At 35.5% G+C, this 18,194-nt stretch overlaps 1 protein-coding gene across 1 annotated transcript; it reads right to left on the reverse strand.

Moving 5' to 3' along the window:
- Positions 1 to 8,153: 8,153 nt before the first annotated feature.
- On the reverse strand, positions 8,154 to 17,076 carry mob3a (MOB kinase activator 3A). The gene is made up of 4 exons (XM_028445678.1): positions 16,851 to 17,076; positions 13,227 to 13,766; positions 11,489 to 11,691; positions 8,154 to 8,557 (listed from the first exon to the last, which is right to left on the reverse strand). The coding sequence occupies exons 2-4, from the start codon at positions 13,642 to 13,644 to the stop codon at positions 8,528 to 8,530; spliced, it is 651 nt and encodes a 216-aa protein (XP_028301479.1). The 5' UTR covers positions 13,645 to 13,766; positions 16,851 to 17,076; the 3' UTR covers positions 8,154 to 8,527.
- Between the last annotated feature and the right edge of the window lie 1,118 nt (positions 17,077 to 18,194).

Here is an 18,194-nt window from a genome sequence, read left to right on the forward strand (position 1 = left end):
CACTATTGGCAAAATGCTCGTAGTTTTATGACTGTATTAACTTTTAGGCAGTGGCTATCCGTAAGGTTGCCGTATCAATATATTGGCATTCTATCCGTACACAGCAACCCTATTTGGCCAGTTTAGGTCACGTGACTAAGACAAACCTTACCCTAGCCCTAAACCTAAACCTAAACCTACACCTAAACCTAAACCTAAACCTAAACCTAAACCTAAGCCTAAACCTAAACCTAAACCTAACCCTAAGACGCTACGTACTTGTACTTCGGTAACCGTACCAATAGCATTGGGGGTTGTCCGTACGGCAACCGTACAAATAGACACTTTCGTACTTTTATGACAATGTTTGTCTTTACGACTATGTTCAACTCTAGGACACAATATTGTTTAAAAAAAAGTTGCAAAATGTTTTGTGTGTGTGGGTGCGTGCGTGCATGTGTGTGTGTGAAAAAAAGAAACAAGTTGATGTTCCTGTTGTACCGCTGATGAGCTTGAGATCCTTCAGTCTTGCACACTGTCGGCAATCTTGTACTTCTTGTGCTTTCTTGAATACTTTCTGCAGAAAAATACTCTCCAAGCACGTCTGAAACTCAAGTTTCAAGAAGATTGTTAGAATGCACACAGCATTCAATAAAAGCTTCATACTTGAGCTGGAGGGAGGTCAAAGCGTCTCTGAGGGTTGGACATACTTTTTTCTCAGAAGTCTTCCCAGAACAAATTACTCAGAAGGACACAGCTAAGAGGCGGGAAAACATTTCGACTCAACCTCGAGCACACTTAGGTGTGCCTCAGGCTTTGATATTGTTCCAATGCAGTTAAACTCTTTTTAAGACATAGAACAGCCAAAGTTTTTTTTTCTTACTAGTGTTTGTTTTGAAGGTACTTTGTTACACGCTGTCTTTGGGAAGCTCTATGTGTTCCTTATCAACTGTTTGTTCTGGTTACATAACCATGTATGATGGATGTTTTGAAAGAAGATAATTATTTTTTGGGGTTTTTAAAGCCTCAAACCTGTGCTAATTTAACCCGTGTTAAATTGTGAATTTATTTTAACAATGCAAAGCTGTATAATACATGTTTAAGAATGTTAAAGATAACTTTTTTTTTTGGTTTTGTTTACTACATATGAAATATTGCTTGTACACATAGACTTGTTATACTCCTGTTTAGACAAAGATATGCACTCAGCAGGGTTTTATAAAACAACTGCACACTGAGTGGGCGGGAGGCGTGTTGAAACACATTATTTCCACTTCTAATTACTGTATTATTCAGGTTTTGTTGTGCTATTATGCAAATACAAGACAAAATTACTGCGCATAAACAGCCTGTCCTAACAGGAATTAAGATTTCCCAGTAAGGTCTGAACATTTGAGTCAAATGTATACAAAGAAAGAAAGAAAAAACTGCGAAAAAGAAGGAGAAAAAAAAAGACGGAAAAGAAGAGAAAGAACAAAGAGGGGAAAAAAGAACAAAAGAGAGAAAAAAATAAATAAATAAAAATTAGAAAGTCAGTGTTTGGGTGTATTTTTTAATATGCTAAATGTTTCCGTAGATAAGAGAGTAAATATTCCTTATGATGTTTCCATATTTTACAGTGAAAAAGGAACAAGTTCATTTCCATTTTTGCTGCTTCTGTCATGGTGAATTATCTGTTGTTTTCAATGATATGACGTTAGCCACACTGGCTTGCATCTAGAAGGTATTATGCGTAGTTCTGTACAGTTAGCATGTTAGCTTATTTGAAGTGTTTTCCTGGCAACTCTAACTATTTTCTATTTGGAAACCAACGATGATTACTATAAGTGCTTGTAAAAGTTCAATGTCCTTTTTTTGGTGGAAAAACAAAGTAATTTTATTCCACCAGCAATGACACATATGAAAGAATTCAAGTCTATAAAAAGAGCAATAGAGGACGAGTAGCGATCAAATGAGCAATCTGGATCTGATCCAGATTTGATCCGGTGGATTAAATGAGGTACCAACCAAACATAGCTGATTCATGTTTCATAAAGATCGGTCACTACTTACTAACCAAGATAGGAATTGATTTTTAAAAACTGATTCAGTCAATGATCCAGATTCCCTCCAAAATGTAATGGAATCTTCCATGGTGTAAGGTGCATCTTTGGCTAAAGTTTGGTTAAAATCCATTAAGTGCTTTTGAGTTTTAAAGTAATCTTGCTAATTGACAAAAAACTCAATAAATAAACGCTGGTGAAATGTTACCTCCTTGGCAAAAGTAATAAAGCTCTTACAAGCTGCTGGCAAAGAGAAAATCTCTATTATTAGAGACGTGCTGGTAAATAAACAATAATTCCTCTGTATTAAACAAATGAAGTTTTTTTTTTTTTTATTTATTTATTCAGTTCATTTCCGACATGGTTGCAATCACAGAAATTCATTTTTTTTTTTGTCCTTTTGCATGCCGGAAAGGGCGACGGAAAAAAGCATTATGCTTATCTTAAGTTAATGGCTTGAGGATGAATCAATAATGAAATATTTAAACAATGTTTGGGCCACTACTTGACCTTTGCAGATCATTCTTTAGTTAATTTGTTGAAATTCACAGCTTTAAACTGTTGAAGCAAAAACAAACAAACAAAAAAAAACAACACTTATCAAACACATGGCATAAAGTGACTCAGAAAAAAACCGTTAGGGTGTGTGCTTGCTGACTCACATTATCTCTATATGCAAGCAACAATCACAATGTGCCAAATACAAAAACAACACCAGAAGCCTGTGTAGCACTTTTACGCTGGCCTGTGATTGGCTGCAGACAATTATTACTCCCTTGTTCTTGGCCTCCTCACTGTTGTCCTCTTCACAGCCCTTCCAGGCAGTCTAGTACATTCCAAGAGAGGGAAAAAAAACCCAATGGGGAGGGGCAGAGGAAGAGGAGGCAGTCCTACAGGCCTATACAGCACGTCTCACATGTACACATGCACAATGTGGCCCTGCTGACTCTCAGATAAGAGGAGGGATCTGTAGGGCTAAGAGGATCAGGTTGCAAGCGGAAATAAGGTTGATGTTACAAGCACGGTTTGTTACATCATGTTGATCTATTCAAACTGGCTTTACCGTAGTTAAAATATCACAGTTGTTTACCAGCCAGATGAAGGAAAAGTTACATTTTAACATGGGTCGGAAAATATTAGGTAAAGACAAAAGACAATGAGTCACACACGACAGGTTTTAGACATTCCTGTCAATCAGACATCAAAACACAATAATAAGAAATATCTATCTATCTATCTATCTATCTATCTATCTATCTATCTATCTATCTATCTATCTATCTATCTATCTATCTATGTACGTATATATGTATTTATGTAAGTATGTATCTATCTATCGATCGATCTATCTATCTATCTATCTATCTATCTATGTACGTATATATGTAAGTATGTATCTATCTATCTATCTATCTATCTATCTATCTATCTATCTATCTATCTATCTATCTATGTACGTATATATGTATTTATGTAAGTATGTATCTATCTATCTATCTATCTATCTATCTATCTATCTATCTATGTACGTATATATGTATTTATGTAAGTATGTATCTATCTATCTATCTATCTATCTATCTATCTATCTATCTATCTATGTACGTATATATGTATTTATGTAAGTATGTATCTATCTATCTATCTATCTATCTATCTATCTATCTATCTATCTATCTATCTATCTATCTATCTATGTACGTATATATGTATTTATGTGAGTATGTATCTATCTATCTATCTATCTATCTATCTATCTATCTATCTATCTATCTATCTATCTATCTATGTACGTATATATGTATTTATGTAAGTATGTATCTATCTATCTATCTATCTATCTATGTACGTATATATGTATTTATGTAAGTATGTATCTATCTATCTATCTATCTATCTATCTATCTATGTACGTATATATGTATTTATGTAAGTATGTATCTATCTATCTATCTATCTATCTATGTACGTATATATGTATTTATGTAAGTATGTATCTATCTATCTATCTATCTATCTATCTATCTATCTATCTATCTATGTACGTATATATGTATTTATGTGAGTATGTACAGTATATATGTATCTATCTATCAGTTTCAATTGCTCTGTGCAACATTAACCTTGTATTACAGCAGCCTTTGTAGCTCTAGTTGCACTTTCAATATCACCACATTTGCGCTTCCCCCTTTTTATTTACTTTCTGCCTGAGAATGACGTTAAGTTGATGCAAGAACTTCACCTGCCTGCATGTGCAAATATCAACATACACTTGAGTTTAAAAAAAACACATTTAATTAAAGCCAGAATGACCTGGAAACGTTCATTTGTAAAACCTAAATCCCAAGACAAATTTTCAATAAAAGCTACATCAGAGTTTTTCTTCCCAAGCAACAACAAATTTTGGTATGACCACTCAAAAAACACATTACTGTAAAAGCCATTATATACACAGGACTACGGAAGTGGATGAGGGCCAATTTTGATGAAGAAAAAAATGTGAGGCAAATAAAGAACAAAGTCAAAATTTTGAGATTAAAGTTGAAATTTCGAGAATAAAGTTGACATATAATGTCGAGATTAAAGTCGAATTTTCCAATATGAAGTCAAAATACAATATTGTGATAAAAGTCGAAGGTCTGCTAATGAAGTCAAATCTACAGAATCTGACGAGGGCCAATTCACCATATGACAACAAATAGCAGATTTTGGCCGTCTACAAAATGCTGTGTATCGATGAATGGGAAATTTCGACATTAATCTTGACATTATATTTCAACTTTAATCTCAATATTTCAACGTTATTTTTGATTTGCCCCCATATTTTCTCCTCCAAAATTAGCCCGAACACGCTTCCGTACAGGATTGACTGAGGGGAGCCATGTTGACATATTCAGTACATAGAACAATTATGATGGTATTTACGATATAACATGGAAGTAATGTGAGTCGAAAAAAAAGGCTAAAGGGTACACCAGAAAATAAAAGTTTGGGAACTACTTTATGTAAAGCAACAACATCTATGCATCATGCAGTTGGATCACGTGACACTCATGTTGTGAACTCTTTCTTCTGTGATTCTTTCCTTCTCGGTGATTGTTTTGTGTAAGATCTTTGCCCTTTCTTTACACAACACTGTCCTTTATGATGAATAAAAATAGCCTAACAACATGTTTCTCTCAGGCGTGTTCTCGACTAGAGTTCATTCACAACAGAACCTCTCTGTGTTTCCATCCCAGTACAGTCTGACCTGTTTCTTACATAACCAGCTCAGGCGAATAAGTAGCACACCTTGGTTCCCCACTTCAGGACATTTAATCAGGCCAGATATTAGAAGTGGAAGTGCATGTTTGGTTTGGAGGAGGTTTTTGGTTCTGAGGCCTGTGCGCCCCCTGGTGGCCATAATGCAGCTCAGTTATTGGCACGTGAGAGTTGAGTCTCGTGTGACCTTGAGCCACCAACAGTATCAGCTACAAACACATGTAGGTTTGACATCTGAGAGCCCGCCTGATAGCTGCAGCACAGGCCCAAAGAGTCGAACTAGCAACCTCCATCAACACAAGGCCTGCTATACTGTTACAGCCCTGTAGTGAAGATAAGCACACACACACACACACACACACGTAGGCCTTGGAGATTCAAACACCTGAAAAAAGGTATTTAGTAAGTTAAGTTACATTTTTATTTTTTTTAACACAAAATCTTAAATCAACGTCTGGTGTTATGATAGATGATAATGGATAAACACGAATAGATTACACCAAAGTTAAATTATCCAAAATGATAGCTATTTTCCACAAGGTAAAGCAAAAGTAGGTGTGTGACGATATCGCATTACGGCGATGTATCACAATATTTTTTGCACGATCGATTATCAATATGCTCGCGCTAAGTATTGATTTTTAGTTTTTTTTTAAATTTTATTTAAGATTTATTTTATTATTTGCAAAACCTTTTCTGCTTTTTCACTAAAATGTGCAGGTAGGTCTTCACAGAAATGTTGTCACTGTTTGTTGAAGGAACCAATATATTGTTTACTGGAATACTGCACTATAATGGTGTCACTGTTTTTTTTGTTTACAGAAAGCACTATTGGAGATACTTATTCATTTACACTGATATGTTGACACTTATTTACAGAAAAGTTGCACTAAAATAGTGTCACTGTTCATTGGACACTTTTTCAATTTCTTGTCTTTCAGAGATATAAAATACAAATTGTAATTTTTCACTTAATCTTTTTTTTTGTTATTGTTATGTCATAGATTATCGTAGATTTATTTCTGACCAATATTTCCATAATCGCTGTATCGTCATATCGTGAGATAATCGTTATCGTGAGCTTTGTATCACATATATCGTATCGTGAGGTTCCCACCCCTAATCAAAAGGCCTTGTATATAGTTTATAACTCACTGATTGTTCCGTATCTGACTTAACTACAAATCTGTAAAAAAAAATAAAATAAAATAATAATAATAATAGAGAGCACATAATTATAACTTGTAAGGAATAGAGATATTCAAAAAACACAAATTGAGAACAGTAACAAAAGAAAGGTGCATGTTTAGTTCAGGGGGTTCAGACTATGGAAAAAAAAAAAAATGTATCGATATTATCAAGATCATATCAGGATATGTTTAAGAACAATATGAAATGTATTATGTTGAAGAAATATGACGTGTAACTTTATTGTGGTTTCAAATCAGTTGTGACAATGATTGTGCTCCAGTTTGCCTTTGTTTAATGTAATTCATGTTTTTATGGCGGGGGCAGATGTTATAAATTTGACTTCTTTCTGCTCCTTTTCATTCATCTTTTTGTACTTGTTTTTTTTTTTTTTTAATGTAGAGGAGAAAGACATTTATTTTAATATCTTGAAGGAAATAAACAAAGCAACACCACTGTGTTAGAGCAGATTATCCTGCCTGTTACAATAAGAAACAGCTTAATAAATCCAACTTGTTTGTTCTTTCAGACTTGGGTTATTTGGTAACACTTTATATTAGAGAACACCTATTAACCATTAATTAGCTTCTTATTAGCATGCAAAGTACTAATATATTGACTCTTAGTACTTATTAATGCCTTATTCTGCATGACCTTATTATACAACCAATAAGCCATTAACAAAGAGTTTTCCCTCAATAATCTCAGAATGATTCATTATTAGTAGTAAGTAAGGAAGTTATTGTATATGAATTACAATCTCAATATGTTAGGGTTAATGTTAACCCTAACTCTGTTTTGACTGCGAGACTAAGGCATTAATAAGTATTTAATGACGAATTAAGAGCCAATATGTTACTAATGCTAATAAGCAACTACTTAATGGTTAATAGGTGTTCCCTAATATATATATATATATATATATATATATATGTATATATAAGTGTTGATGGTTACGGGGAGGTAATGGGGTATGGAGATATGGGGACAGACTGGTCAACGTGTATCTGAAATCCTTCCTGCTCTTTAAAGAAGGACAATCATCTACAACAACACTGGTAAAAAATTTAAAGTACATTATATAATTTAGTAAAGCCTTACTACATTTTGATATCCTGCATTTCTTCCAATTTCTCTCCTTGTGGTTTGTCCTTTCTGACTTTAGTGCATTCAACTTATTGTCTTTCTGTGTGTTGGCAAAAAAGAAAATAAAGAGACATTGGGTCCAGGTCGTACTTCACTGCATGTGCTGCTCTGTAATAAGTTACCTATGACAGGCTCCATTAGTCCCCTGGACTCACATCTCTTGGAGTCTTGCTTGCTTAAGTTTTGACTTCTTCATGCTTTGGTTTATTCTGTCTTTTCTTTGTTTACGTAACTATTTTTTTGCCTAGATAAATGCTTTTAGGTGTCGTTTTTGATATTGTGTGAACACAATGTCGCTTGTTCCAATGTATGCCAATAAATAGAGGCAGTGGCTATCCGTACGGTTGCCATATCATCAGTATACGACATTCTATCCGTACGTAGCGCCCCTCATTGGCCAGTTTAGGTCGCGTGACTAAGACTAAACCTAACCCTAAGACGCTACGTACTTGTACTTCGGTAACCGGACCAATAGCACCGGGGGTTGTCCATACTGCAACCGTACAAATAGACACTTTCTAAAATAAACTCAACCAATGACAGAGTAGAAACTCATTTATTGTAACAACACTGTGACTATAAAGAATTACAATAAGAAATCAGACTAGATTTAGATCATTTTAAAGAGAAAAAACAAAAGCTTAAACATTGTGGAATGATTTGAGATGCAACCTAAATCATTCAAGGTTTACACCCATACACCTCTTAATACTGTGCTCTCATAAAATGTCTTAAAACTTTTCTTTAAAAAGGAAACAGATTGCCACGCAGGACAAAAGTTTAGACCTACAGTATCCGGGTAAAATAGATTACAGTACTTAAATATAAAAATAGACTCTGTTTGCTGTGTTTCTGAAGTGGTCGAGATGGACGGATGCATGTTGGTTTCAGTTGGTTTCTCAGCTGGTCCTTCAGTGACACATCCGGGAGGTCATCTCTTTCTGTGCACGCACACACGTACACACACACACACACACACACACACACATACAAAAAACAAGCTAAATGGGAATGTTTCTATGGAGGAATACACAAAAAACCAGTGAGTCGCAGATGCTCAGTAGTAGTAGAACCAAATAATAATTACTCTAATGGTAAAGATATAATCTAGATCAGACAACGGCGAGTGGCAGCCTAGGGGCCATATGCGGCCCTTGGTCTAGTTTTGTGCGGCCCACAAGATAAACAAACAAAAATACAAAAAACAACAGCAAGAACCACACAAAATTACACCCAAAACACACAGAATTACTCCCGAAACACAACTACAAAAACACACAAAAATAAGAATGATATATGAAACGATAAATAATAAAATAATATGCACAAAAAACTAAAGAAATATCAGAAAAATATACAAAACGACAAAAAAATACACAAATTAAAAAACATGTACAATTACAACAAATGCACAAAATGATAAACAAAAATGACAGAAAAAAATACAACATATACGACAAAAACATAAAATGAAAGATAATTATACAACGGGACTCCAAAAAGAACAGAAAAAAAGAATGCATATGAAAAACAGTTGACAGCTGCCTAAATGCTGATCTCAGAATGGTCACTTTTTTCTTGGGATGAAAACTAATCAGCCTGAGATGCTTTCTCTGTGAATCGTTAAACATTATCTAATCAAAAACATTTAGAAAAAAAAAAATCATAAAAGAAGTCATTTGATGAATGAAACGTTGCATCAATAAAAAAAATATTAATACTAATTGTTTTATGTGGATTAAGTTTTAAGATGTAAACCTATTATTTAATTAAGTGTCAGAGAGCAAGCAAAGAAATAACATTAATAAACACATGTAGTATATAGTGATATTGCTGTTTACTTTAACAGTTGGTGTAATCAGAGTCTGAACACTGCTCACTGACGGTCATCAGAATAAATCAGGTTCTCCTACTATGAGAAATTGGTAAATGTTCATATCTACACTCATGCAGATCTGTCCACTTTGTTTACAGGAGCAAACAGCTGATCTACGCGCCTGAGGTAAAAGTCACTGGTATCATCCTGGTGGTGGATATGTACATGTGCTCAACAACAAAGAGGATTATGTGGGATCATGGAGGAGTGGTCAGCCAGTGTGTCATTAGTCTGCTGTGGTTGTGGACTCTGGACCTTCTCAGGAAAGCCAATGCCCCACCAGGGAGTAAACACACCACTAAACATTGCACCTGTTAGTGGGCCTGGACTCATGCTTTATCTATAGACTTTAGATTGTTCTACTTCTTTTACCTGGATTTTGAAGGATGCTTGTTGTCGTGATTAAAAAATCAAATCAAATAAAAATCAACTAAAATCACAAGTGTAGCATCAGGTTATGAAGAATTTCCTCTGTGTTTGCCTACTCTTTATATTTATTATACATTTCTTCACCATTAATCATCAGAATATATATTAACACACCAATTTTGATTAAATTTAGAGCTTAGATACACGCAATTTGTCTTTCTTTACCTTTTATTTCAGTATTTAATTAGCATACCATCTTATTCTGATCACACACACATTACATACAGTTCTATGAATCTGTGATAACCACATTTATTTATTTATTGGATCTGAATAAAATCCACTGTTATCCAGGAATTTTATTATTTGCACTATAGTATAAAGTCATCTTAAAAATGTAAATCCTTGTTTTAATCAGAAATAGGTTTAAAGTTGCAAATTAGAGTGGGCAAAAACTGACAGAAAAATTGGTAAAAAAGCGTCAATATTGGAACAATTAGTTTGAACTGACAAATAATGGGCATGAAAAATCGTGAATGTGGTTAAATTGGCAAAAATAAGCATGAAATATGGTGAAGAGGTTAAAAGTGACAATAATATGTGACATTAGGTGGGAAAAGTGGTGGGAAGGGTTTATAAGTGCAAGAAAATGTCTTGAAAGTGAAAGAAAATGCATTAAAATTTGATGGAGAAATGACAGAAATGGGAGTAATGTAGCAAAAATGCAACAAAAACTGATGAAAATATGGTAAGTTTGGTGTAGTTGCAGAAATAGGGTTAAAAAAAAAGCTCACATTGCTAAAGAAAATATGTAGTTTCTTAAAGGCATCTGGCAACCCCCTCCCAGTGTCTCGCAACCTCGAGGTTGAGAACCCCTGAATTAAACTGTAGCGTAGTGATAGACCGATACATCGGCCAGTCGATATTATCGGCTGATTTTTGCATTTTTTACGTGTATGGGCATTGGGCGTTCACAAACCAAATTATTTACAGAGAGTAAAAATACTTTTTACTTGTTCTTGTTCTACATCATCTGTTTTTATTATTTGTTAAAATTTTTACTTGTTCTTGTTCTACATCACCTGTTTTTATTATTTGTTAAATTTTTTTTACTTGTTCTTGTTCTACATCACCTGTTTTTAATATTTGTTAAATATTTTTACTTGTTCTTGTTCTACATCACCTGTTTTTAATATTTGTTAAATATTTTTACTTGTTCTTGTTCTACATCACCTGTTTTTAATATTTGTTAAATATTTTTTACTTGTCGTTCTCACTCATCTTTGGCAATTTCAATAAATGTTCTTTTTTTCAAAAATTGAGACTCGTACCATTTGTTATCATCACTGTGTCATTTTTATGATGTAAATGAAGGATCAAAAGTAGTATCGACTCCAAATATCGAGACAAGAAAATCAGCAGCCGAAATCGGTTATGGAGGAAAATACCTAGCAACAGCATTACTGGCATACAACATGACCTCTAAAGCATAATTTTGATTGCCAGTGTATTGTTGTTGTTACACACACCACTTCCAGCAGCTGTGGTTAGTTTGACAACAGCATCTAAAACATCTAAATTAACCTGTTCATCTGCACGTTAAAGATGCTCTTCCTGTAAAACTCACCAGGGGTTCCAGCTCTTTGTGGTCCGTCAGGTTAAACTCAGTTACAAAGTAATAGAAATGCTTGTAGCATGTGTTGACGTGAGCCTCCGCCCCCATCTGGCTGACGCGGTCAAAGTGGTGGATGTAGACGTGGACAAACACCCGGAACAGACGAGACAGAATCTTCTTAGCCACCTGCATGAAGGTCTTAGGGAAGGGAGTACCTGGGAGTCAAACAGAGTCAATGTGTCGATCACACACGTTAATGATGATGATGCTACGCAGAGGAATTTATTCGCACTTTGTCCATTTGATCCAGGTTAAGCCTGATGACTTTTAACTTGACTAATTTGATAGTAGTTGAAGAATCTGTTGCAGGACGTGTGTGTGCGCGTCAGAAGTCGTTTCTATTCAAAGCTCTACTGTAACGTGGTCTGACCCATTTTCTTAAATCCTTGGCGTGGATGTTTGTGTAGTTAGTCAGCTGCTGCTGAGCCACAGAGCCAGGCTTACCCATCGAGATGATAGAAAAGCGAGAATGCCACTGGAGAGATTAACCCAGTCTGTAACATTTGCAACTTAATCTCATGTATGTGGCCGTGGAGGCTTTGGATTTCTGCTGAAATCTATCTGCATCTCACTTTTATCAGTCACACAAACAAAGATCTCAATGTCTAAATCTTATATTTAGGGACATTTATTAAAGAAATTAGCCCCTTGATATCTAGATTACTCTTTTACACTACTTAATACAAAATAAATTAAATATACAAACATTGCAGCACCAAATAAGAAGTAAATATGATTGAGATATGAAATAAATATTTAATTATTTAGCCATCTTTTTCCTATTCCAGTTAATCGGAAGAATTAAAAAAGAAAGAAAGAAGAAATTTGCAGAGAAAATTAATCTTTATTAGAAGATAAATAAATTAATAGAGTTTGCCAATTGAAGTTATTTCAGTTTTTGGAGGTTTAACAAATGATATCAGTCTTAAAAACAATAAATAGGGCTGAATAATGATCACAAAGAAATATGTAGAATAATAATTTGAGCTGAAAAAGGCGTTCACAACCACTTTTTGGGTCAAATGTAATGATTTCCTTAAAAAGTAAAACATTTCTTTCATTTTTCATTGTTTGAAAGCTGCTGCGATCTCTACACCTTCAAAAGTAAAAACAACTTTGTTTGAAAGAGGTTGTTTTTAATTGGTCTTTTATTATGTTAAAGATGCTATTCTGTCTTGTGTGACACTAAGCAATGATCAGCACAATAAATCTGTGTGAAGGAGTTCTTGTGCCCGCTCGAGAAAGTAAATATTAAAGAAAAAAACAATTAAACATTTTGTAAACAACCAACTAATTCAGTAGTAGATACAGTATCTCAGCACTCTAAAGTCCAAAAACTCAATTAATGTGCAGTGCTCAGTTTTCTAGTTCTTACATCACATGACGGCATTCATTTTGTTGAAAGAACTCTCAATTTTTCTCAAAATCTGGCAAATTTTCCTCAAATTCTTCAGCGTAATTTCCCCAAATCCCCAAAATCAGGGAAATTTAAGTGAAGATCCTGCAGTGACAGATATACTCACATACTAAGTGCAAAACAGGCACATTAATGGTGAATTTGCTTTTTCCACCTAAAATCTGTGGCCCACTTGGTCTGCATTTGGCCCCTGAACTAAAATGAGTTTTGACACCCCTGTGTTGAAGCAAATACCTACTGTATATTTTAGTCAGATTTATATTTGACACTCACCAACATTGGTGGGGAAGATGTTCTCATTGTTGACTTGTACCTCGATCCAGTCCATGAGCAGGCTCATGTACTTGGGGGCCGACAGGGCGGTCGGCCTCTTGTATTTGTGCTCGTCTTGCCAGCGGTATTCGTACTTGGGGCCACCGGACATGACGGGGCAGGTCTGGTCTGTGCACGAGTCACTGATGGTGCCATAGATGAGGTTGATGCGGTTAAAGAAGTCGACTACGTGGACGGCCACCCAGTCATTGAGGTCCTCTCCGTGGGGCAGCTGAACCGCGTGCTTCAGGTCCAGGCCCGCGTTCAGGGACGCCTGAGCCTTTTTGTGCAGCTCGAAGCGCTGCGTTCCTGGCTCAAACTTACGCTTGGGCCGGAACGTCTTGTCTTTGTTGAAGACTTGTTTCAGGGCCATGGACATGGTGGCATGTGGTGGCAGTGAGTGACTTGATTGAATGTTTGCGTTCGCTTACAGATGGAAGGGAAGCAATCAGACGGCAGGGTAGATCTTCTGTTAGGGACCGTCTGTCAGTATTTGGGATCCTGCAAGTGTAGGAAGAGGATTTAAACATTTTCTGTTTAATGATAATTGGTCCAAAAAAAATGAGAAAGGGTGAAATTGCCTGTCGAAAGTTTGTTTTAATAAACAATCAGTAAATTAACATTGTTGGAAAAGTTTTGCGCAACGCTTTGTGGGATGTGGTGTCCTGCCATGTCGACGGATGTGTAGAAGTGTTCTTACTTCCTGCGTTTGCCCCCAAAAACTCTGCCAATGTGACTTTCCAACACGTTTTTGGTGTTGCAGCAAAACTATATGGGGGATGTTTATTTTGGGGTTTACATTGAGAACATCCAAATGCGAACAAAATGAAATGTCTCATGGGGCGAGGTGATGTCACTGAGAACAAACTAGAACAAAAATGGTGTAAAGCAAATCACTGTCCTCCTTGTCTGGCAAATAAACACAAGAACGAATGAAGTAAAAACACTTATATGCATCCATCTACGAGACTCCACATCCCACAGTGCAATGCGTGAAACTTTTCCGACAATGATCAATGAACCGAGTGTTCACAGTGAAGCTCAAAACAAAGATTTTACATCTTTTATATTGATCTATGGAGGCCTACACTATGTCTTTATTAGGGGTGAGTGTTGGCAAGGACGATACATGTCACGACACAATATTATCGCGATATCGCAATATTCTACCCAGTTAATATCAAAATTAAACATAGAGATGAAAAATCTAGTTGCTGCATATGTTCATCAGAAGATATTGATCATTCAGAGGATAAATTGAGTCAAAACTATTTGCTTCAAAACATCCTATTTATTATTTATGATTAGTGTTTTGGCACATTTTCACTGAAAAAAAGAAAATGCAGTGTTACACACTGCCATCATGAAATCAAGTGAATCAAGTAACCATTGAAAGCATTGTAACCACTGAAATATTGCAAAAAAAACACAAAAAATATTGATTAAAAAAAAACAAAAAAAAAACAAACAATCGATTTAAAAAATCGGCACCAAAAAAAAAAAAAAAAAAAAAAAAAAAAAAAAAATCGCAAAATATCGTGAAATCGATTTTTTTTCCCCCACACCCCTAGTCTTTATATATGTTACCATCTCGAGATGATATTTACTGTAGAATCACTCGATAGGCTGGATTCATTAGCCTCACTTTAGTTATTATACACAGCACTTGGCAACAAGATGCAACAGGAGGCCAACCAGTGGAAGCAGTGCGAGGCTTTGGACAATAACCCTGGTTGCTACTGGGATGTGTGCCATCTACTGTACCTCATGCTGCCACATGTCACTGAGCAAAAAAAGCTTTAAAAAGTTTAGTTGGCATTGAATTGACCTGTGAAATTCATTAGAAAATGTAACAGATCTGAATTGAAGCCAAAACTGTTGCATTTGATCTTGTGAGATTGAGATTTGGATGTTGGTCACTGTGTGTTTTGTGAAGTCGGGAATGAGGATTGGGATCATCTTTTGTTTTTGTGTGACAAAGTGCAGAATTTTTGGAGTGACGTCCAGAGTTGGTTTCAATCAAAATGAATTCAACTTAATATGTTCACTGTATCAGATGTGAACTTTAACTTGTTTGGAAATGATTAGAAGATTGATTTTGGTGTGAATTATATTGTTTTCAAGGATGTCCCGATACAACTTTTTCACTTCCGATACGATACCGATATTGCACCCAGTATTGACCGATACCGATATCAGCACGAATCGTACATACTTTTATTATTTATTTTGTAGTGTGGAATGTTAGAAAAGGCTTGATAAAGTGATGCTACTCAAACAGAGAACAATAGTCAGCAACAGTAGGTATGAGAAAAACTGACCCTTTTATTATTAACCAATTAGTTACATATTTTAACCTTTAACATAATATCTACAGTATTCTACAATTGAATAAATATAACATAATATATATCAGAGATTTTAGATGCAGTCCGATAAAATCCAATATTCGTTTTCTGGCTGATATCGGACCAATATTGATATCAATATTGGTAAAATAATAATTGTTTTGTGAGGAAAATATAATATTCATAAATGTAATTTCTTTAAATCCAAGCCTAACTTTACTCAGAGGAACAAGCTTAAAGTTTTAGCCAATTCTTTATCACTTCTTCATGACAGAAATGTCTCTAGACTTGCTTCATTTATTGAAAATATTGAAAATATTATATTTTTTAATAGCCCAATTTGTTGTTTTATTTTAGGTACGTTGTTTGGCCTCTTGGTTCATATATCTTTTTTTTTTTGGTCTATGATCTGTAGAAATGTGAAAGGTGCCTTTTTGTTCAATAAAATAAATACATAAATAAATAAAATAATAAAAGTTCTGTGGATGCCAGGCATGAAAGGGTCTACGTTTTCTCACACACACACACACACACACACACATATATATATAAAGTGGGCATAATCGGTTTGTCATAATAATAAAACAAAATTAATTGTTTTGAATTTAAAAAATGAGTAAGTTTTTCATGATAAAAGTAGTAAATAAAAGGTTTAAAACTAAGCTCAAAGTTAAATATGAAACAAGTTTGAGGTAAATTAACATAAATATGCGATCTGTTGCTTATAATTCTCTTTAATATAGGACTTTTCCTGTCTGCTGTGCTCGTGGCAGTGTGTAAATGACAGGTCTATGATGAAACATGGTCGGTGTGGTCATTTCCTACCCTTGTCACTAAATCCTCCGTGACACCGGGGAATCCATGAAATGACGGTCTAACACCATAAAACCGACTCCGTTCCCAAACAATGACACATTTATAGCCTCGTTTAAACCTTTTCACCAAAATAACTCAGCTTTTTCTTCGCACCGGGCGTATTCTGACGCCTTTTTTTAGCGCGTTCTTTCCGACATTTCAGACGCAGATTAAAACTGCGGCGGCACATGACGTCTGTACCAAGTTTGGAGGAGGTGAGAAAATAACTACGACAGACTTGTTGCATCACAAAAACAGACACATCCTCGCCGTAAATGACACAGTAAATCACACAGTTATCAGGAATGTAACGAGTTTAGTATGAAGACATTATTTCCTCGGGCGGCGGATCAAAGGCCGCCGGTGGGTGAAACTAACTTACTTGTTCCGCCTTCCTCGGTCCGTCCTTCACTCTTTTATCCGAAGTGCGTTTGATGGCGATGTGTTCACGTCCTCTGCTCTCCTCCACCGCATTATGAGCACACGGAGCAGCTCATGGCGTGTCTTTAGGCCGACAGTGGTGAAAACATGACACTTTGATAAAATAAACTACAGTGTGTGTCTCCTTCCTGCCTAATGAAAAGTACACCAGTGTAAAGCTGGAGGGTTTGACTCTCTGCTGCCACCCTGCACCTTCACAATAAAAGAACCAGTCCACGATTCAACTGGTGTCCCCTACTATGGAGGACTAAAACCTGCCAAAAATTAAAATTAAGTGAATAATAATAATAATAATAATAATAATAATTAAATGCAAATTAATAGATATAGGCAGTGGCTATCTGTACGGTTGCCGTATCAATATACCAACATTCTATCCGTACGCAGCGCCCCTATTTGGCCAGTTTAGGTCACGTGACTAAGACTAAACCTTACCCTAAACCTAACCATAACCCTAAAAATGGCCTAACCCTAAACCTAAACCAGGGGTCTGCAACCTGCGGCTCTCGATCCTCATGTGGGTCTTTGACTCTTTTGCAATGGCTCCCTATAGCTTTGAAAAAGAAAAAAAAACGTTAAAATAATGAATTGTTAACTCCTTCAGAGGGCATTGATGATTAAAGAGTAAAATAAATCACATTGTGCAATAACTCCACCTTCCTACTTCACCTTCTGCAACCTTTACAGACCATCAACTTTCCTTACACCTGTGGCTAAGCTTAACTTTTAAATCCCTGGTAAGATAACTGAACTAACAAAAGGATTATTCTGGAAGAAAATAGAATTTGCATTTGTGTGGGGAAACATTTATTTAACTGCCAACATGCCGGCTTAATATGCATGCTTGATATGTTGCAAGAAATTAGCGTGTGTTGACCGACATTGTCCTGTGTTATCAAATTCAAGTTATTTTTTTGTAGCCTTTCAAATCCATTAACTCATTAAATTATTTTAACTATATAAAATGTATACACTGTATTGTCTTCATTGAGAAGTTTTTTTTTTTTGTTGTTGTTTTTTGGCTCTGGAAGGACTTTAATCCAGGTGAGATTGGGCAAAATGGCTCCTTTGAGAGAAAAGGTTGCAGACCCCTGCCCAAAAGCTAAACCTAAACCTAAACCTAACACTAACACTAACCCTAACCCTAACTCTAGCCCTAAGACGCTACATACTTGTACTTCGATAATCGTACCAATAGCACCAGGGGTTGTCCGTACGGCAACCGTACAGATAGACACTTTCATAAATGTATGTGGGGGAAAATACAAAAATTTAAATATAAATA

Source organism: Gouania willdenowi, chromosome 4 (genome assembly GCF_900634775.1).
Source record: "Gouania willdenowi chromosome 4, fGouWil2.1, whole genome shotgun sequence".
Lineage (NCBI taxonomy): Eukaryota > Metazoa > Chordata > Actinopteri > Blenniiformes > Gobiesocidae > Gouania > Gouania willdenowi.